The sequence below is a fragment of the Vidua macroura genome, chromosome 5, assembly GCF_024509145.1.
Source record: "Vidua macroura isolate BioBank_ID:100142 chromosome 5, ASM2450914v1, whole genome shotgun sequence".
Taxonomy (NCBI): domain Eukaryota; kingdom Metazoa; phylum Chordata; class Aves; order Passeriformes; family Viduidae; genus Vidua; species Vidua macroura.
The window spans coordinates 19000589-19022080 of NC_071575.1; the positions used below are offsets into that span (position 1 = coordinate 19000589).

Here is a 21492-nt window from a genome sequence, read left to right on the forward strand (position 1 = left end):
GCACCTAAATAAATAAAAGTGCTTACCCTGCACTTTTCTGATCCAAAGTGTTGTAGACTCTGAGTAATCACTTCTAAACCTGTGTTACAGATGTTTGTATTGCTTTCCTGGGCCTGCCAACAAGAAAGCTGAGGTGGAGGATGAGCCTGATGTCCTGGAAAAGCCGCAGAGTCAGACTGAGCAAGCACGGGTGTGGCAGAGCTTTTCAGCTCCTCTTGCTGCATACAGCCTTTTCACAAAGGCATAGCCGGGACTCGTCTGTACTTCTCTTCCTGCTGTCCTTCTGAACACCATTCTGCATGCAAATGTGCCCACGGACTAAATACCTTGAAGCACATACTTTCCAGGAGATGCACATTACCTTGTCTTCTTCAAACCTCTGTATGGCTTATACCGCACTGATCCCAAAGCACGAGTGAGAGGGAAAATGGTGGTGGAAATCGAAGGAAAGAAGGAAGCCAGGGCAGCTCTGACAGCTTTTATGTCTCCTCCTAAAGTTGCCATGGACATACACAGATGCAGGGAAGCACATGTATCCACGTCTGTCACTCACAGCAGTTTGGAATGGGGGTAAGAGGACCTATCACCCCAAACCCAAGCCATTTTCTTGAATGAGCTGTTGGAGATCTTTGGTGCTGCCTCCCATAGCCACCTCTTGGCTCAGTAGAGCTGGTGGCACTGGTCTCCCCCAGCAGTGCCTGCAAGTGTATAGGAAGCAGGCGGAGGCAAGGCCGTGGAAATGGGGAGGTGCAGAGCAGGGTAGATGGACCAAGTGTCCAGAACAGAGAGAGAAAATTGAAATCGCATAGAGGGAACTCTTCCTTCTTTTGGAAGGCACTTTGAAGGGCAGTTTTAAAAGATTATTCCAGTGGCCTAAAGAAGAAATGTTTGAGGTATAAGCACATACTGCTTTCAGGTATGTTCATGGGGCATTTAGCTTGATCTACTTAAGATGCAAAAGATAGTCCAAGATAGACTGAAAATTTGGCACAAAACTGAAGGACATTATGTTGTTACAACCAGATAAACAGTCTGTTCCTCTTTCAAAGTTAAGCAGATTTTACTATAGTTATTTCTACGCTATATCCTCCTGTTTTGTACTTCATATGAGTGCTGTCCCCAGAGAATGAAACTCCTCTGTATCCACATGGCTGGGGGAAGCTGCTCAGGTCCAGCTAGGGAATGAAACCTGTCCCTGGAAAGAAGATATCCATAAACAGTGAAAATACTTCTCAAAATTGTACAGAGAGCCTTTTAATTAAAAAAAAAAGTAAAGCAAGGCAAAACAAACCCCAAGCTAATTATGTTAGTTTCATGATGAGGAATTCAGCCTACTCTTAGTTTAGCTGCAGCTTTCATTTTTCAATGGCTATAATGGGAATGGATATACATATTCAATGCTCACCCTGGTTCCAGAACTGTATTCAGTCCAAAATGTAAAATTGCTTTGTTTAAATGTTCTGTCCTTCTTAAGTCTCCAGCCTTGAAGTTTTCACTCATCAGTGTAGTACCAGTGTTCAGACCCTGGCTTTCATCTGGAGGCAGGAGTGTCAGTGTTTCATCCTTAGGGTGTCAGAGGTTTCCAGTCAAATGTTGGACAAAACTCCGCTTTTCAAGGAGACTCTCACAAGCTGTTGGAGTTTTCTGAGCCTATTTTGTCCAAGAAAAAATATTTTAGATCCATAATAAGGAGTTTATTCCAGATATTTTTCTATTTAGTATGCAATATTGTAGTTATGGCTCTACCCATGCTGACACCACGAGCTGCTATTTTGTTGTTCCTGTGAATGAAGTAAATAGCTCTGCGTTCCAGCTCACAATAATAACACAGCTATATTCCTAGTTGGCCTTGGCCAAGACAAGCTATTAAAATGAGTTTTGTTTTGTCACGTTTCATGTTCTGAATCATCTTCAGGAAGTGTGGATCTGATGGAGAGGCACTGAACAGGCAGGAAAAACACTAAGATGATCCTCTCATGCCAGGACCCAGTGGGACAAAAGCAAGAATGTTCCTTGTCTCCTAATGCTGTGCAAAGGTGTGTGTGGAAAAAGGATAATTTTTTAATGTGTTCAAAATACAGCCTCCTTTTTTTTTTTGCCAGTTGTAATTCATGGTGAAATGCTTGTGCTGACTATCCTCTGTCTTCTGCTGCAGGGAGGTGGGCAGTGGAAAACGCAGCACCGGGCTTTGTCAATTGCTTCCCTGATAGCTGAGTAATTTTGTTCTGATAGGGTGAAAAGAAGGTTATTTCATATGACTTCAACTGTGCAGCCTGATACAAGGATTAGGAAGCTTTGACTGTGTTATAAATAACTTGTGATACTAGCACAGCTTTGTGCAGGTGCCTCTCTGAAGCTCCTACCTTGGCAGCCGCTGTCAGCAGCCTCCCCTAACATGGAGGCAGCCCATGATGGCAGTCACTGGTGGGGATGGTGGGCTGGAGAGACCATCCTTGTGTTCACTGTGTGACGCTGCCGCCTTCTGCTTTGCTGCGCATGAGGAAGGCTCGAGCCCTTTCTGCTCCTCACACTTGCCACCCCATGTTCTCCTTGGCACAGGCTCATTGCTTTATTTGTCTAGGGTTGCATCTGTGCCTGGATCCCATAGGACCTTGGTAAGGATCCAACATCACTCATTGCATAGGAAGACCTTTTTTTGAAAGGGACCAGAAAATTTCAGGGCAGTCAGGAGAGAAGCCTTCTCCTCAGCAAAACAAGCCTCTGAGCAGCTGCCAATTAACTGCTGTAACGGCTCATGATGTCAGGTAGTGTTTGAAAGCCAGAGATTTATAATCCAGAGTCACATAAGCTCTATGGCAAATCAAATCTGTGATGGAAAAAAAAAAAAACAAAAACCACTGTAATAAAAAGATTCAGCACAGGAAGTCTGATAAACTGTTAATTTTACTTAGGATAATTACAGTATTTACATCTAGGTAGTGCTGACAGTTCAAGGCTTTGATATACTCTAATGTGATTTATGGACAGCAGAAGGGAGCTGGGTTGAGCTCATCATCCCCACCTCAGGCACATCTGCTCTATGTGCAAAGCTCTGATGAGCACGTGCTGCCACAATAGATAGGACAGACCACAGGTGCCTCCTGTCAGAAGCATGACATCTTCATGGGCTGCTGCTCAGAGATGACCTGGGATTATTAAGCACTAATGAAGATTCTACACTTATAGACAGCTCAAAGAGCTTGGCAACACACTCAAGGGAGCAAACCCAAACTGGTATTCTGATTCCAGAAGGGAAGTGGGAAAAGAGAAAGTAAATGAGGCTGCCTCATCTTCCAGGAGCTCCTTTTAGTGCTTCAGTAGACGGCTGATCAACAGTGGCCTCAAATCCAGGCCCACTGTCATCACCTGTAGCTCCATTCTGCCAATGCAGTCTACAGCACAGGTGAGGAAATGGCCACAAAACAAGTAATGGCTGAGGTTCTAACAGCGATTCGCAGCACAAATGCTGCAGCTGCTTGTGGTTTTGAGGATTTGTTGTCTCCCTCTCCCATGGATGCCATCCTGCCCCTTGGAGGTCTCCAGCTCTAAGCAGGATGAGCCATGTCAGTGAGGTGGCGGAGGGAGTCACAACCCAGGACAGAAATATTGCATGAGCACAGTGGTTGCAGAAACACTAAAAACAATTTTTGAGAGAGATGTCATATGTAATATGGGAGCAGAAGGAGCATCTCTGGGTGCCAGTCTCATATTTTAAAGGCGGGTGGTGCCAAAAAGATACTGTGGTTTGTGTTTATCATCAGCTGACTATTGTCTGAAATGAAGCTGAGGCTCATGGGTGACATCAGGGGCCATGGGAACAAGTCTGGGAAATAGGCAAAAATCCCCTGAAACAAATCCAGCATGGGCCTTTCTGCTTTCTGAATTTAACCCTCCTGGAAATTGTGTCCAATAGACTCATTGGGATTCATGTTTACCTGAAGTATCTCAAGAAGATTCCACATGGATAAAATTATATCTGTCCTAAAATTTCTCAAAAAGGGAGGGGTGTCTCATTTTGCCTCCTACCTGGGAGCAACACTTCTTTGCCATCTTACCACCCCACTAGAAAGGCACACAGTGGCACCAAGAGACACCCAAAATACCCACTATGAGGATAGCTTTGTGTTGCTTCTCACAAAATTCCCTTTAGAGAGTCTTGGAAGGTTTCTGTAGAAACCAGAGGCTCAGGACAATCCTCGCAGAGCTGTTGTCCTTCTTTGTAGACTTTCATCTCTGAAAATGACACAGATCAGTGATTTAAGATCAGCACAGATCAGTGATTTAAGAGTATTTAAATGTTTGGTCTCCACTAAGTTAAGCAGGGAGATGGATGGCCACTCATGCTGCATGGAGCAGCAGGACATGAGAGCCTTGGCACCTGGAGCCATCTCTCATCCCCAAAACCAAATGTGAGTAAAAGGGTTTTGTGACAAGCATAATGACTTGTACACTGAAACCATGCAAAACTGAACTCATGTTTTACAGAAAAGGCTGCAGCTCTGGGATGGATTTTGGCAAGCACATGCCTTCAAAAATCCACAATACTGACATTTGGTGAAGGGTGGGAGGGGGAGGAGCACACAAAACATCCAAGCCCATGTCTTTCATTAAAAAATCATCATGTTTCATGTCTAAAATATCAAAATTATTAATTCCAATGCATCCAATACAACTGTGATGAAGAGACTGCTCCAACAGCATACTACTTCTCTCTGTGAGTGGACAGGAGATGAATGCCCTTTTTGACCTGCATAGAAAATGGTGTCTTCTAGGACATGGGAGAGGAAGGAGGATGAAAAGGATATTAGGTAGGCTGCATCTCAAGAGAAGAAAACTCCCTTTAATCCCCTTCCCAGCAAATAAACATCCATTTGAGATCCAGCACAGGAAGATGAAGAGGACATAAGAGTAAGAATAGCACAATACGAAGAAAAGCACACATTCTCAAGAGCATCATCAGAGCACTGGCCCTTTGCATTCCCATCCTGAGTTTTGATACCTATCATGCTGGTACATCTGATTCCTTTCCAGGGGAAACTGCTCTGCTGTGTTCCTGATTTATATGTTGGAGTGAGGTCAGGACCTACCTTTCATGCAAGGACCAAGAAATCAGGTGATGGAGCCATATTCACAGTCATATATAAAGAAAAGGCAGCAAACAGACAAATTCCAGGCTACTGCAGTGGAGTGGGTAAATTCTTCAAGGCAACGGGCAGTAATGCAACCCCACACTCAGATTTGGCCTCTCCAAAATCAGTTGGTGCTAATTTCCAACGGATTTTTAAATCAAACCTCAAATGCCTTTTTTTTTTTTTTTTTTTTACAACCAAGACCATTGCTGGGTATGGCAGGATGCGAAGACCTGGCGAGCTACCCCTTCTGTGTCCAATGGAGAGAGGCTGGAAAGCTGCTAAAAAACGGAAAGAACAGGCCAATGCCCTGTTGTTGTGAAGGAGTCAAGTAGCAGAGACACAAAACAGAATTGCAGCACCTTGACTTCTGGGACTGAACGCAATGTGAGCCCAGGTGAGCCCAAAATCACCCTACTAACCCCCTTCAGGCTGCAGAGGAAGGGCACCACTGGTATCTTGAATCTCCATGGGAACCATATGAGAGAGAGGGGAAATAAAAGAGGAGAGCAGAGAACAGACCAGAGTGAGCAGCAGGGAATGAGGAGAGGGCGGTGGTGGGGTGAGGGGCATGTGGAAACCAAGGTGTCCTGCAGCGAGCAATAACAGGTTTACTGCACAGCCTGCTGCATTGGGGAGGAAAACGGAGCAATGTATGGAGCCTGTGGTGGGGGAATGGTGTGTTTCCTCACAGCAGATTAACCTGGCAGAAATATTGGCAAAGGGAGCTTGTGAGGAAAAGCAAAAGCAGGCAAGAAGAGCTCACTCTTCCCATACGTTTTGTGGGGTGAAGGTGGTGAGCAAAGCAGGGAGACAAAGGATGCTTCTCTACACCCATCCTCCTCTTCCCCTCCAGCCCCCAGAGGAATCTGCATTAGGAAAATACTCTCCACAGTGTCACCTCCTCCTCTTTTTCTCCAGCCATGGCTTGGGGATCTTCAGGCAGTGATGGCTGTCACCCAGGCTCGGGTGAGAAACCTGGGGTGCCAGTGCCTCCTCTTACAGTACCAAGGAGTTCATCCCCTTGTTGGATAGCAAAGCAGCTGCCATAGGGCAGAAGGATGGGAGCTCATGGCAGTCCGGGAAAGGGCTGGCAGCGTGCTGGCCATGCAATGCTTCACAGGCAAGTGCCTTTCTCCTGTTCCATGGCAGCACCACATTCTTGCTGCCCAAATACAATGTGGGATCACCCCCACAATGACAAAGGGATGAGCTTGTGTTCTTCATCAAGGGTAGACCCCATCTTCCAGAACACCTCCTTGCCTGCCTGACAATGGGAGCAACATAGAGATTCAGTCTTGGTCTCTGCCTCTGCCCATCTCTGAGTTATCTTCCCCCCCATTCCTGGCTGCTCCTTTTTAGCTCAAGGAATGAAACTCAAGGCAGAGTCAGTCAGAGAAGTGGTGGTACTGCCATTCTTTGCCCTGATGCCTTTGGAGGAGGCAGTTTTTTAGAAATAGTGCAGATCTTTCCAAGTAGGTGCTCCCCTCCTGGAAACTCAGCTCTCTGCCTGCACAGGCTTTGCTGCAGCTCACACACCAGTAGTGCTGCTTAGCTCATCTTCACATCAGCTCTGCTGATGTGTCCCAAGACCACTTTGGGATACCATTAGCTTCTTTATTAGGAGATGGTGGGAGAGGGCTGACAGCTGCGGGCCCCTTTCTTACCTGCACACAGACAACTCCACACTCAAAGGTGTATTTTCTCATGGTTGGGGTTCACCACACCATGGGTGGTTGGGGTTTCACCATCACACCTGACCACAGAGAAGTGGGAGCAGCTCCTGGGGCTCCCCTGCAAGGGGTATTTGCACAAGACCACACAAAGCAATTGCAAAGCTTCCTCATCCTAGCCCAAACAGCTGCATCTCTGCAGATACTCCCTCCCTATCTGACTGCAGCAGGAGGACATGATGATGAAGTTCACTTCATAGAGTGTCGCTACATACCAGGCAAACTAGTTGAGGCTTCAGCCATTTTTATCAGACATCAGACATTTTTCAACCAGCAGATTCCTGACAGCCTGGCATTTTTTTAATGTACGGTCTGTAGTGATTTTGACAGGAAAATTCCCATCCATCCCCTCCTACTTCCACGCAGCCCAATGTGCTGTGTCATCCTCATGTCACATGTCCTGATTCTGGCATTTTAAAGCAAGACCACCGAGGGATTTAGCACACGAGGCACAGCCGATGCCACGCAGCACCTGGAGCTCATTGTCTCCTTTGCAAAAGGCAGAGAAGGAAGTCACTGTCCGGTCATTTTGGCTGCTCTCTGCCATGGCCTGCTCAGCAATGCAGCCCGCTTCAGCTGACAGACTTGTAGAAAGAATCAGAAAAGTCAAAATTACCTTCTGCTCCACAGCAGGTCTACCAGTGATTTGTTTTTCTCTAAGCCAGACAGCTGCAGGATACACTGTTCTCTGCAGTTTTAACTGTCATTCTCTCCTGATTTTATTTTCAAATCCACAGTTCAAATGCATTCTCCATTTATATGAAGGGCAAATGGCACTGATATGGTCTTTTCTCCCCTGTGCACCTATCTTCACCACAGGATGCTTAGAAATGTGCCCTATTCCTCCTTCCTCCCCAAGAAGCTCTCTGTATTTTGCAAAAAGGAGAAGCTGTAGTCAAAAATGATTGTTGCTTCAGGAAAAAAGGCAGTGGGAATAAATGGGCTTTCTCCCACATCTAGCAGAGGTGGAGAGGCTGAACAGTAACAGCTAGGACAGAGTGAGACCAGCCCAAGCAAGCAAATGTTCCCTGGGGAAATGGGGCACTTTGTGCCCTTGGATAAAAGAGATCTCTTGTACCTTCACCTGGTGCTGCCTGTGCCACACAGCTTCTCTCTGTGCTCACTCGCTGAAGCTTTTCCTTGTCTCTCCAAACACAAGCCTTAATGCACTACAGAAAGCAGAGCTGCCGGCAGCCCTGTGCTGCAGCAGCCATGGCCCATCACCTTTGCGATAGGGGAAGTGGCAGCAGGGCCACTGCAACTGGCAGCAGCTGAGAAAGGATTTTCTTTCCTGGGCATGTAAGCAATTGGTGCTTTACACTCTGTATTTTTCCATTTGGGAAAACCAGGTTTGGGACAGATACTACAAAAGCAATCTGAAATCAAATTTAACAGAGTTTTATGCACTGCAGCAGAGCAGAGTTTCAAAGGGTATTTAGGGGAGAGAGCCTGTAGCCAGACATTTGAAGGGTACATTAAAAAAAAAAGGCAATAAAAAATACCAAACCCCCTTGTCTTTCTGCAGGCACAGCCTCAAGCAAATGCACACAAAGCCACAGAGGAGAGGAAAATGTTTCTGTCCCCAGCTAAAACAAATATGCTCAGGGCAATATGCACAGATGAAAGGGGGATGAATCAGAATGATGTAGCTGGACCCAAAACAAAGTTCTCAAGGATATAAACTGGTGAGCAGCTGGGTACCAGGTCCTGAAAAATCAAACACTGCAAACAAAATGGACAATCGAAAACAGGGACATCTGACATTTCACTCATCTCAACAGGACATTAAATAGGAGTTCAAATTTCAGGGAATGGCATTTAATCTGCACACCCTGTTGCCTGGGTGAATACTTTGACCACTGTTGAGATCATCTTCCCTCTCCTCTTCTGTTCTCTTCCTGCCTCCATCACCAAAACTACCTGACAAATCCAGGATAAGCTTTCTACCGAGAAACATGGTAAATAAACTGTCTAGCTATAAACTCTTCTAGTCCTATTTGTTCCTGTTTTCTTCTTAAGGGTGGAATACAGTGAGCCATATCATTTTAGAGCAATGACACCAACTGATAAAATAATATCCTGACATTTGCTTGCTGCAGATTACAGAAAGCCCCAGCAATTACGGAAAACCTGCAAGTTTTGGTTCTGTCAATGGCCAGCTTTATCCCCTATTGCTACAGTACACTAATGTCTAACATCAGCTATCAAATTTCCCATCCTCAGTAACTAGCAAAAGAAATGGCATCCAAAGATGGCATCATGAATAGCCAAGGACAGAAATCTACCATGTCTACCACTGCTGACATAAAGAGGCAGCCTTTTGTAGTAGGAAGAATTTCTTGGATGATGTTTCAGTTCCCAGCATCTGCTAAGGCTGTTGACATAGAGGGCAAAATTTGATGCAGTGAGCAGGATACCAGGCCATTTGGCAGAGGAGACACCAAACAGAACATTATGTAGTTTTCAAAGGAATGATTTTTGGCCAGTTGGATTTGAACTGGGAAAAATACCACTAGAGAGCAAATAAAGAATTGGTTTGCTTATACACTGCTTATTTTTAGCTTTCCAGCCAATCTAGCACATGAATTTCCTGAGTTTACTTTCACTCAACACATGAAAGTGCTTTATGAACACTGACAAAAAGTGACATCCCGTTTCTGTTCCCCAAAGCTAAACAGCTGGAACTGGGAAGTTAGCGAAAATTTCCTCTGCAGGGGAGGTGGTCTAGTCAAACTCAAGAGCAGAAGTGAGAGAATTGTTTCTAATGATGACACAACCCCAGATTGTATAGATCATCATTTCAGCTCTGCTGTAATAAAGCATGTCCACACAAAAATCTATTTGCATAAACTACTCTTAGCCAGGCCATGTCCTGCACCCACTGCACTACACAATGGAGCTTAACACTGACCTCAGTGAGCCAAAGGTGTGGCTCTCATTTGTGTGGGAGTAGAACCAAACTCACAGTCAAAAGCCTGGCACAGCAAAAAAGAAACAGTCCCCAGCTAAAGAGTTAAGCTTAGTTTAAGTCCACGGTCTGCAGATAATTCTCCTCCCTCATGCTCTGACTGCCCGCTCCTGAACACAAGACAAAAAACTTTGACAGGAAGCTCCAGCAAGATTTTATTCAGTGGTATACAATAGGAAGAAATTAGCATGAAAGAAGAATTGTATACATTACTGACTTTCCAAGTCACTAAAACAAACCCATAGTGACAAGAACAACTGAGTTCGATGATATAACAAGAAGCGTGTGACCATCTCTCTAGTGTCCATACCTGCAAATAGACAATATGTTAATGCTCTTTTAAAAATTACAATTCATAGGAGTGCTGGTCTGGGTGGATTTATTTTCATTCTACCACAGCATAATTAACATGTAAATGGGTGAAATACTGTTAAGGAAATTTCACTTTCCCTAAAAGTCTACCCAGACACCAGTTAGAAGACAGCCTGAGCAATCCACAACACCATGTGCAAGAGATCTCAGTACCAGTTATCTTTTGCCCTGAATCCCACTTCAAATATATCTGTCATGAAGCAAGGCCAAAACTCGTCACAGCCCCAGATTGAGCACACATCAGAAAATACTAATACTTGTCTCTGTTTCTCATCATGTTGCCCGTGCAATATGAAGCGATTAGCCAGGCAGCATGGACTCAGTTTTCATTGTGTGCTCAGGAAAACATCTTAATATCAAAACTATGGTACTTCAGTTGTCACATCAATGATGATTTGCACAACTGACTGTCTACCAGAGCCCAAACACAATCCTTAACAGTTATAATACCTGTTTTGCTTTGTTTCAGTCTGGACTGTGACTAGAATTAATTTTTTTTTTAAAGTAGGTGGGGAGAGGGACAATCTACAGTTAAGAAAAGATTACTAGATCAATGGTGCAGAATGAAGCAAGTGATAGGCAAACTTCCTAACCATTCTCAATGGATAATTACCTCTAAAAATGTGACTATCCCTCAAAAACCCATTCTTGGATCTCCTACTACTATTCTTGACAGGAGACCTTTAAAAAAACATTAAATAAAACAAACAATACAGCAATTATAAATAAATGGGCCAAAGCTGCAGGAATGGCTACATGGACACTTGATTTCCAGATGCTAGGAAATCAGCTGTATTAATCTCTGAGGCTATCAGAGTTATAAAACAAATCATCAAGATAACAGAGGGACCCAAGAAGATCTCTGGCACCTCAGCAGAAACAGTTTGGAACCCAAACAGCTTAATTCAGGTCATCCTCTAAACCCAAATTGCTCATGCAGCAGCACAGTTCACCTGAGACTCCACTTCTAGCTAATTTCATTTCTCTCCTGCTCTCCATTCTTTAGAGAGAATGGAGGAAATCACTTTTTAACAGCTCCTACATAGCCCACAGCTGTTTGGACTTCCTTCCGAGCTCACTCAGAACCAGGTGACTAAGGAAAGAACCTCTCTGAACACCAACTGTGCCCTCAGACACACCAATCTGACACTGATCATTTATATTTACAGGACAAGTGGACTTTTCATCTTGAAATCTTTGCAGGATACGTACTTTTGGAACTCCCATTCCCTGTTGTCCAGCGGACATACTTGGCGAGTTTTGAGCCAGCGAGAGATGCAGTGGAAGTGGAAAGCGTGCTGGAAGACAAAGTTTAGATCACATAATTTCAGAATGTATGAATGCATCTCAATGCAACAACTACCACTGAAAGCATCACAGTAAGAAAAGAGTAGCAAGAACTTGCAGGCAAAGGTGGGGACAACTGATCATTTAATTAGCTGATAAACACCAAGGAATTGATCCACATTTTCAAAGAGGAGGAAACATTAGTGAAACACAACAGGGATCCTGTTCCACAGTGCATACAGTGCCAACTGACTGACTTCTGATGAAGGAGGGAGTGCAGAGTTTAGCAGCTGCTAAAATTGGTGGAGCAGATGCTGATAAAAAGCATAATCAGAAAGAAAAGAGAGGATTTCAGAGTGAGTAGCAGGGATAATATCAATGTATACATGCTGAAGGAAGCTTTCTGTCAGTTTGTAGGAAATACCAGAGCCTGAATAAAAAGGAATTTGCAAAATTAGAAAAAAAAAATCTCATTTATGTATTTAATAAGGGCATCTGTTCTCTTACCCCATACAGCCACCGAAAACAAAGGTTCCACTTGTGGTGACTCTCACACACAACATGATTTTGACATTAGAATATCCTGACATGGTTAAAAATTTTGCCCTTGTCCTCTGCAGACAGAATTGCAACATTTATGCTTCTGTTCCAGCATTATCATGTTGTAACTCAATCCCACAGCACAGTAAAGACAGGATCCACTATGGAATAGTTTATTTATTTTCCAACTCAGGCCCAGGCTAGCTAAGAGATATTCAAGCTTGGAGTTAACATGCTAGTGGGACCAATTGATTTGATCTTCCCCCAAAACTCAAAGCAAATCACCTGGTTACCCCAGACTGACTCTTTGAATTAATCTGCACATAGACACATCAAGCAGGCTGGCATCCAAGTGATCCTAATAGTGGGGGAAAAGAAAAGGTGTAACTCCTAGGCAAACCATGACCAGGAAAATCATGCTCAGAATGAGAGATCTATTATTGCTTAAAAAAAAAAAAAAGGCTTATCTTCCTCCCTTTGCTTCTCTGTCCTATTAGATCTCTCCATCTTTCACTTTCTTCTCTTTCTCCTTTGTACATTCAAGTAAACATAAGGACTTAAAAATTCTTATTTCTGGTGGATTATGTGAAACATGCTACAGAACTCAATCTGTCCCACATCTTCAAAAAAGGAGGATAGCATCACCCCACACAAGCTCCACGATAGAAGTTCTCCTTACATTGCAGACGCCCCATGCTACTGTGCATTCCTCAGAGGTAGCCGATGCCTGGTTGGCTTGACATTCTATGCCTGTGAAAATAAAGATTGAACAAATATACACAGCAGTTGAAGATGTACATGCACATGTACTAACTGGTAGATTCCTTCAAAATAGCAAACGTAGGCAGGGGAGGAGCTCTTTTGTGGTATTTAAGACACCAGAAAGCATCAAGAGCTACAGTTTAATGTGCACTGTTTTTCCAAAAGTAACATATCAAAACATCCTTAATCCTGATTTCCTCCTTCCTCTACTTTTTTAGTATTCCAAAGCTCCAGAGGGCAAGAGTACATGGCTCATCTGCTGGCAACATGTGTCTGTTTCCCAAATTTCAAGGATAAAGATTTTCATTTTTTCCTCTTTTATTCACAGAGCTGTCTTTTGATGATGAGTTGACAGTATGTTTACTTAAACTTCTTACCCAGGTTTCTCTCAACACAAATTCTTATATGTTCTTGTCAAACATTATGTACTTTATTTGCAAATGTAATGCTGGAGTTTGCCTATCTTTATTTTATAGTCTTGTAAGTACATCCCAAAAATTCACAATAGGAAATACAGTTTGGACAAGAAATACAGGTTTGGACCTTTTATATCTTGGAGCTGAGTACCCAGGAGGATCCCTAACCCAAACGTTTTATGAGTTTGGGTTATGTTTTGGGCTTTTGTGTCAGATGGTGTAGATGAAGGAGATGAAAAAGAGTGAGGAAAGAAGAAGAACTACACTGAGAAAATAAATCCTACAAGCCAGTTCTCTGTTCTAAGGCTGAACAATTCACTTCTGTTCCAGTTCAAGAAGAAACTTCGGAAGAAAAAGATTTTTCCAACTCCTCCACCATCAGCAGCACAAACCTATAAGATTAACATGTTACTTCTTACTGAAGGATGCCTTCTTTAGGAGTCAAGACCAAATGATTTAAAAAGATCTGCTGATAGATGATCAGCTTAGACCTCAATACATGCCCTTGCTGCTTTCTTGTTTTGCAGATTTTTTTTTTCCTGGCAAAGAAGATATCTGAATGAGTTCCAATTCTCTGTTCACTCTCCATTTGCTTGAATATGCTTAGAGGAAAATGAATTTGATTCACCAATTAAAGATTCAAAAACTTTCAAATCCCACAGGTTTGGCTGAAAAATGTGATCTCTATTTGTTCTGTCCCATTCTTCCCTTTCTCCATTTTTCATGCTTTTCAGGTGTGGAAGTGCACAAAATAAAAGCAAGGCCTATTTTTTCTGGGATTCAAGAGATGCCAATTAACCTTGGTCACAAGGAACTACTCAAAACAAGACTGATGTCTAAAGAAAATCAGTAGCAACAGCTGTTCTGCAAAATTTGAGTGAACCTGTATTTATCATATGGTTTGCATCAAAGATATGATATACCACAGCAGGAAGTCCAAAGCTCAATCCCTTGCCTCCCTATAGAAGAAAATACTTCAGTCTTAATTCCCAAATCTCTCAATACATACAGCAATAAAACTAAATCTTATTAAGAACATGGAAGATGCTCAAGACCCTTGAAGAACTTCAATTACTTTGGATACTTGTATAAAATTCTACACCTGAGATCTCTGCAACCATTTTACTGTTACTGCAGTATGGACTCATGGTCATGAGGCATAGTAAGTTAACTTTTAAATATCTGTCCAATGTCTGTACAGTAACAGATAATGGTGAGAAAATGAGTAGTAGGAAAAGATGAGGAAATTCATCTGAAGGGAAAAAAGTCAGAGTAAGCAAAGTTTAACTCAGAAAGTCTCTGCTGAAAGCAAGGAAAATACTCCAGCACAAAATATGCGTATCTTGTTTCTTCTCTTTTCCTGCTGGAAACAAAATATTGGGCATATTAGACATGAAGTCCATCTAGCCCATTTTTTATGTCATTTTGTCTTTTGGTTTTTTTCCCTAAGAGGCCCTAACATTCGAGCTGCATGAACACAATTTTTAATTTTCAGGATTTAAAGAACTCTGTATTTTGCCTGGGAGTGAGAGGGAAGAAAAATGGTTTAGGTAAGGAAAAGAAGCACCACTGACATTCATTTCAGTGTTACTCAAACTCTCACTTTCAAACGAAACTTTCACTGACAGTCTAAAGCATGACAGTCCCAAAAGTTTAAGAGGACAGACAAACTTTTGTGGAAGAGGCTGAGGAGGAGTTCTCTGGTGGTGATGGAAAGCCCTTCCAACAAGATATTTGGGTTTAGCTCCCTTATCAAACACACTGGAGACTACTGCTAGCACTGCTACCTTTGACTGACAAAAAAGGGCCTCCCAAAAGGTGAAGCACTTTTTGGTCTCCTACTTGCTTCATTTCAGAAAAGGACAATATATCAACAAAAAATAAACAAGAAATAAAACACATGGACAATCTCCATCCTAGAATGAAAGCTGATGATTTTGGTTCTTGAAAGAAAGAGAAGCTATTTACCATCTGCTGACCCAAAAGAAGTCGTAAGAGTGAGATAGTAACAGGCACTGGAGGAATACTGAATGATGCTTCTGTTGCCTTGCTTTTGACAGACTATCTGCAGGTGAAGACAGAAAGAGACAGCTAAAACCTGAAATACCTGTAAATAATTGTGAAAGATGCAATGGAAGCATTTCAACTCAGGGAGTTGTGGAAATACATCTTATATAATGGCAGCTTCTGAATCTTGCCATTGTAAGAACCAGCCCACTTCCTATACATTTTCTATTGCAGAAATCACTTGTATATTTACACATCAAGAAATAAATCCAAACCCATTCCATCTAATAAACATCCTGAGATTCTTCTCTGGATTCTATGCAACATATTTATCTTTGTGAAGCTGGATTCATGCAAGGGGACAGTATTTTGATGGCACATTTTACACAGTTCAAAGCTATATTGGTCATCTTACTACAGTAAGACAATACATATTTAAGATAATCCAATATACTAAACACACTGTTAACACTCCCTAACTTACCACATTGCAGTGACAGCACCAGAGAGCAAGCCTTTGAAGAAAGACTAAAGTAAAATCTAAACAGAACCTGTGTCTTTCCAGAGAAGAATGGAACCAAAACACTGAAAATCTACTCATTCCTTCTGTACACTGAATACAAACCAAACTCAGGGCAGGGGGGATCCTCTGAATCACGTTATTACCAAGTCATAAGGCACTTGCATGGGGAGAACTGCATGACACCTTAGCATTGATGCCTCACTTTACACCATTAACAAACTTTCATTACCATGACTGACATTACTTATCACTCTTCTAGTGTTTTTCCATTCTAGGTTTCTTTTCATCACTAGGAATGGAAGACATTTATATCCTGCATTTTATCAAATCGAATCTTGTGCTGTTCTTCCCTGCATATTCTATTAATTTTTTCTCAATTTGCCATCACTTCACATCTTATGTTTGAAAATCTAATTAAAGGGTTTTTTAACAACATTAATGATCTGTAACAAGGAAGTAAGAAAATCCAGAGCCAACACTGATCTCAGAATACCAATTTAGATATGCCTTCTACTCTGTATGCTGTCAATTTTAGTCTGTCATTTGCAGTCCAGGCTCCTCATAACATTGCTCATACCAATTAATAACATGTTATGCAACTCAAAAAGGAAAAAAACTTACCTATGCCTTTTTCCTTTACCGTTTTTCCTAATCTACCTATAAACCCCCTCACACATATTGGTAGGGCTTTAAAAATATTTTTAAATAATTGATAAACAAAATTTATTACTGAAAAATAGCATTTGTCCATTCTCCTTCCAACCCCTCCATACTTCTCCTTCATCCCATATGTCCTATTTGCTATTTATAAAAACAAAAGCAAATATACGAGACTGTATTTGGTCTGTCATGGAAGGTACAATTAATTTTGAGGCAGATTGATAGAATGAAACACACCAGCATCTCCTATCTTAAAATACATCCCTCTTGTCATGAATAATTATCTTGAATTACAGGATTTTATATATTTATTCTATACATTTGTAAATTCTAAAAATGCAACTTATGTTCTAGTAAGTCTTTGAAATTCCATTTGCCTGTCAGCAAAATGCTTTCCTCTCCAGTACATTATAAACCTGAGAGACTAAGTAGTAGTCCAGTGTCCTCCTTCTTTTGAAACTTTTTTCCAAGATGGTACAGATTAGAGACACTTGAAATATTTACATAAAAGAACCTCAACTTATTTAATAATCCCTGTTCTTTTTAGTGTTATCATTCCCTGTCTAATAACAAAGAACAAACTGAAGTATGGATAGGCAGTAGCTGGCTCAAAATACAAACATATCTATCCCCAAGAAGAGAAGTGAACCTGCTTAGCCCATGTTCAGACCAGTGTGTTACGGTGTGTTTTCACTTTATTAAAAAAAACAAACAAACAAACAACAAAAACACCAAACAAAACTTCTGAAAGTAATTTTGTAATTATTATTGAAATAGGAAGTAAAATCAGGTATATCCTTCAGTAGCTGTTCCTATACACTTTAAGTCTCATTTCTCTGAAGTGTTTTATTTCCATACAGTCTTATTGACAGGAAGTTGCCAATAGTATTGGTTCCAAGGGCAACCACATAAAACCAAAGTGCAACAAAAGTATTCCAATGGGATCAGGACAAGCCATGCCCAGGCACTGTCCTTGGACCTGGGCTTGTTTTGGGGGGTTCCACCAGCCTCACATTTTAGAAATAAAGGCAAATTTCTATCTGGGGTATGCTAACAGGTCTTCTGTCCCTCATGATTGAAACAAGATGGACAGTTATGGTGCCAGGAGTACTTTGTCATTTTTGAGGGGGAAAAAATGGGTTTGTACTCATTACCAATACTCTAAGGGACTAAAAACAGTGACTTCATGCATACATACCTAGTTCAGGATAGAAATGAACCATCAAGATTATACATAAAAAAAAAAAAAAATAAAATCAAACCAATACTAATAATGTATTGCTTTTTATTTTGGCATTTTACTACTCTCCTTTGTAAGTGAACAAATAATTTTCTAGGTGGCTACAGAATTCCCCCTACTATAATATGTGTTAAGATAGTTAGACAAAGTAGGTTTTATAGAATGAGGAGTCAAATTAATTTGCTGGTCCATGCTTTTCCTTGCCTGAGATAGACACAGAGAGTGTTACAAGATTTAATGAGTGTCATCAAGAAGCTGACACTCATAGCAACCTCCCCAGCTCAGAAATATATTATCTTTCTTTGTAAGCAATGCCTGTCAACCCTGAATAATTTCAGTTCCTCTTTATTATTACTCATTTTCTCCTTTGTTGTGTTCAAAATACACTCAGCAGCATCATGTCTGTTGATCTGACATCAAGTGATCCTACCCTTTATGAGAAAAGGGTGAGGAAGAAACAGTATGGTGACAGAGGTCACAAAAATAGATTACGAGACTTCAGCATTACATAAAATAGAGATTAGCAGAAGAATTAGTTACTAACTGAAAGCTTTGCTGAGTTATATCCTCAGCTGGGGTAATGTCAGCTGTTCAGCACATACAAGGGACACATACAAACTGTGTCCCTCCCCATTTACTTACATAGATCCATAATGTGGTTTCTGCAAATGGCACAGTTATCAACCACAATGTCCCATGCCCACAGAGCTACGGCGTTCCACTGGAGAGGGGGGAAAAAAGACAAACAGTTGTGATTCAATTTATGCCGGACAGAAATCCTTGCTATTCTTCAAGATACCGTGTACTTTTTGAAATAGAAAAGCTGGGATATTTAAGAAAAAACAAATCTTAGAAGTCCAGAGTAACTCATCATGAGTTCAGGTTACTAGGAAGCAGTGGTACATTCCTCTCACAAACCTCCCAGGTACAATGTCTCCTTCCCACTTCAAAAACAAGGTAACTCCCACAGTCCCTCCTCCACTTCTTTTTTTTTTTTTTTTTTTTTCTGTGAAACAAATGCAAACATCTGGATTTCTATTCAAGATCCAATGGAATCCAAGGATGCAGCTCATGTCAAATCCTCAATTCTGAAGGAAAGGACAGCCCCTTGGAGAAAGACCAATTCAGATGCCGTTTTTGTTAAGAGGAATTCCCATTATTTGTGGCAGTTCTTCTAGTAATCACCCCTCAGAGCAGTTGGGGTCAAGAACTAAATCTCTAATGCTACTCTCCACTGACTCCTGAATAATGTTCCCTACAAAAGGTTAATAAGCAACAACCTATCAGCAAGGCTGGATATAAAAATTTCAAAGTACTACCAAAATTTTCAAAGTACTACCAAAGTACAACCTTTCAAAGACTTACTTTATACATATAAAAAAGTAATAGCACTGTTGCATGCTACTTCAGGGGAAGGGTTTGAGGATTTTAGGGCAAGCTATGCAGAAAAACATGGTACCTTTTTATTCCTCCAGACAAAACCCATAATCAGGTCTTCTGTAAACTCATTAAATAAATGGGCCTGCCTTCAACATCCAAAGCAATCCAAAATATTGTACTGGTAATCAGGATAATCTTCATTTACTACTTAAGTAGCATAGAATTTTGTCCCCCTTACATTTTTTCAGTATATATTTGCACTGGCTGTACTATAGTAAATCTTCTCTACTGTGTTCCATTTCCATCTCAATGTTTTCATTGCTTTCCCTCAGTTTGGGACATTAAAGAAGGAATGCTGAGTTCCAAGTATTGATAGGTAGTATGAAACTTGGATAAGGTCTTCAACTTTTCATTAGTACAGATATAAAATGTAGTCACAATACTACTAGATCTTTTAGGACATGCACCAGTAGTGATCTCATTTTTCTTCCCAGTCTTCTAACTTCAAATCTAGCTGGCCTTCTGGCTGAGGTACTCATCTCTCATGGACTTCATCCATACTTCAAGGCAGCTGACATAAGTTTTCAGCACCCTTATCTCTTCCATACACTCCAGTACTTAATCTCTTTTCCCATTATGGTCTACTCTGATGGCCCACACACCTGTACTGAGCCACACATGCAACAAAGGTCTTGGTACCTTGCTGGGGAGGAGGAATGCCACTGACACATAAATGGTGCTACTTCCTACCACTCTGATTACATTTGTTCCTATTTCCAAAGGACAAGCAATTATGTCACCCAAATACTTCCTTCTACACAGATCCAGGGGTTTCCATCATCACTGATGGCAGCTGCATTTTAAACAAACATATCTACAAGCAGGAATCACTGGAAATGTTTACTGATATTCAGTCTAGGGGCCAATTTTCCTCAAATTATACCTTAGTACAAGCCCACACAATCTAACCCTGCTTCTCTACACCCTCGTGAATAGCCTCGCATCACCATGACCCAGCTGACAAACTGGTGGCACTGGATAGGAGAGCGATATTATGGCTGCTCTGAGCGAGGAGGCAAAGCCAGGGTGGCATTGAGAACATTTGCTTCCTAACACGTTGTTATGGCTCGATTTATATAAGAAGGAGAAAAAGAGTCAGCCACAGACATTTGCAGAAAGCTTTTTACGCAGCATATGAGGCAGCCCGGGCGGCTGGGCCACAGCGGCCGGGGGTGACGGGGAGCTGGAAGCACTCCAGCGCTGCTCGCCCGCCCGAGCTCTGGGTATGGAGTAGCCGAGGCCTGTTGGGGCGGCAGCGTCGGAGGAGAACGAGCGGCGGAGCCCCGACCAGGGCATTCCCCGACCAGGGCATCCCCAGACCAGGGCATCCGCCGACCAGGGCATTCCCTGACTAGGGCATCGCCCGACCAGGGCATCGCCCGACCAGGGCATCCCCCGACCAGGGCATTCCCCGGCCGCCACGGGCCCGCCGGCGCCCCTGCTCCTGCTCCCGCCCCCGCCAGCGGTGCCCGCTGATTGGCCAGCTCCCGCCGCACGTGCGGCGGCCCGCCTCAGCCATTGGCTAGGACGCACGCCAGGACTCCCCGCAGGCCTCGCGCCGCCCCTCCCACCGCTCCGGTGCGGAACCGGGCGCCCGGCTCCGTAAAGGGAGCGGGAAGTCGCCCCCTTCTCCGTCCCGCTCGCTGCCATCAGGCCGGCCCGAGCCCCCTCCCCGTCCCTCCGGCAGCAGCCGGAGGAGCGCGCGCCGGCGGGGCCTCACTTTCTTCACTTCGAAGCGCTTCTTGCCGGCGCCGCTGTTGGTTCCGCTGGGGGTGTCCACATCCATTGCGGCCGCCATTTTGGGTGCGTGAATCGCCCGTCCTGCTCCGCGCGCGTGCGCGGCAGGGCGGGGCAGAGGGGGCCGGAGGAGCGGGGGGCGCTGGGAGGAGTCATGTCATGGCCACGCCCCCTTGCACCGCCCCGCCCCCCCGCGCGCCGGCAGGTGCGGGGGGCTGAGGGCGCGGTCACGTGAGCGCGGACACGTGAGCGCGCTCCTGAGGGCGGCAGCAAGGGCGGGGCCGCGCCAAAGTGACCTCATCACTTTGCTATCAGCGTTCGGGCTCTCGGTACAGCGTCCCCCTACAATCTCTTGGGATTCGCCTCCCCATCCTCTTCACATGAGGGGCTTCAGCCCTCAATAAACTTCTAACTTGTTCTCGGCCATCGTAATCGAGGCAGGACGAGGTGGGGCCGGCGGTGTTGCCCCTGTAGCCCTTTATTCTTCCGCAGTCCAGTTTTTTTTTTTAAAAAGGAACACGGAATTGCTGGAGACAGGACGCGCACCTTACAGCGTGCGATTTGAGTTTACAATAGTTACAATCAACATGGATTTAAAGGTGCTGCCAGAGCTGCCCAAGCCTTGCATGTTCTTTTTGCAAGGATGGAGACGACAGGCACGGGAGCTGGTTCTGGGAG

At 43.2% G+C, this 21492-nt stretch overlaps 1 protein-coding gene across 2 annotated transcripts; it reads right to left on the minus strand.

The window, feature by feature from the left end:
• Positions 1–9960: 9960 nt before the first annotated feature.
• Positions 9961–20952, minus strand: RBX1 (ring-box 1). 2 transcript variants are annotated; one of them, XM_053979043.1, is made up of 5 exons: positions 20798–20952; positions 18280–18358; positions 12709–12779; positions 11415–11500; positions 9961–10140 (listed from the first exon to the last, which is right to left on the minus strand). In XM_053979043.1, the coding sequence occupies exons 1-5, from the start codon at positions 20873–20875 to the stop codon at positions 10128–10130; spliced, it is 327 nt and encodes a 108-aa protein (XP_053835018.1). In that variant the 5' UTR covers positions 20876–20952; the 3' UTR covers positions 9961–10127. The 2 variants fall into 2 exon arrangements, with proteins under 2 accessions (XP_053835018.1, XP_053835017.1); XM_053979042.1 differs by lacking the exon at positions 20798–20952 and adding an exon at positions 20185–20411.
• Between the last annotated feature and the right edge of the window lie 540 nt (positions 20953–21492).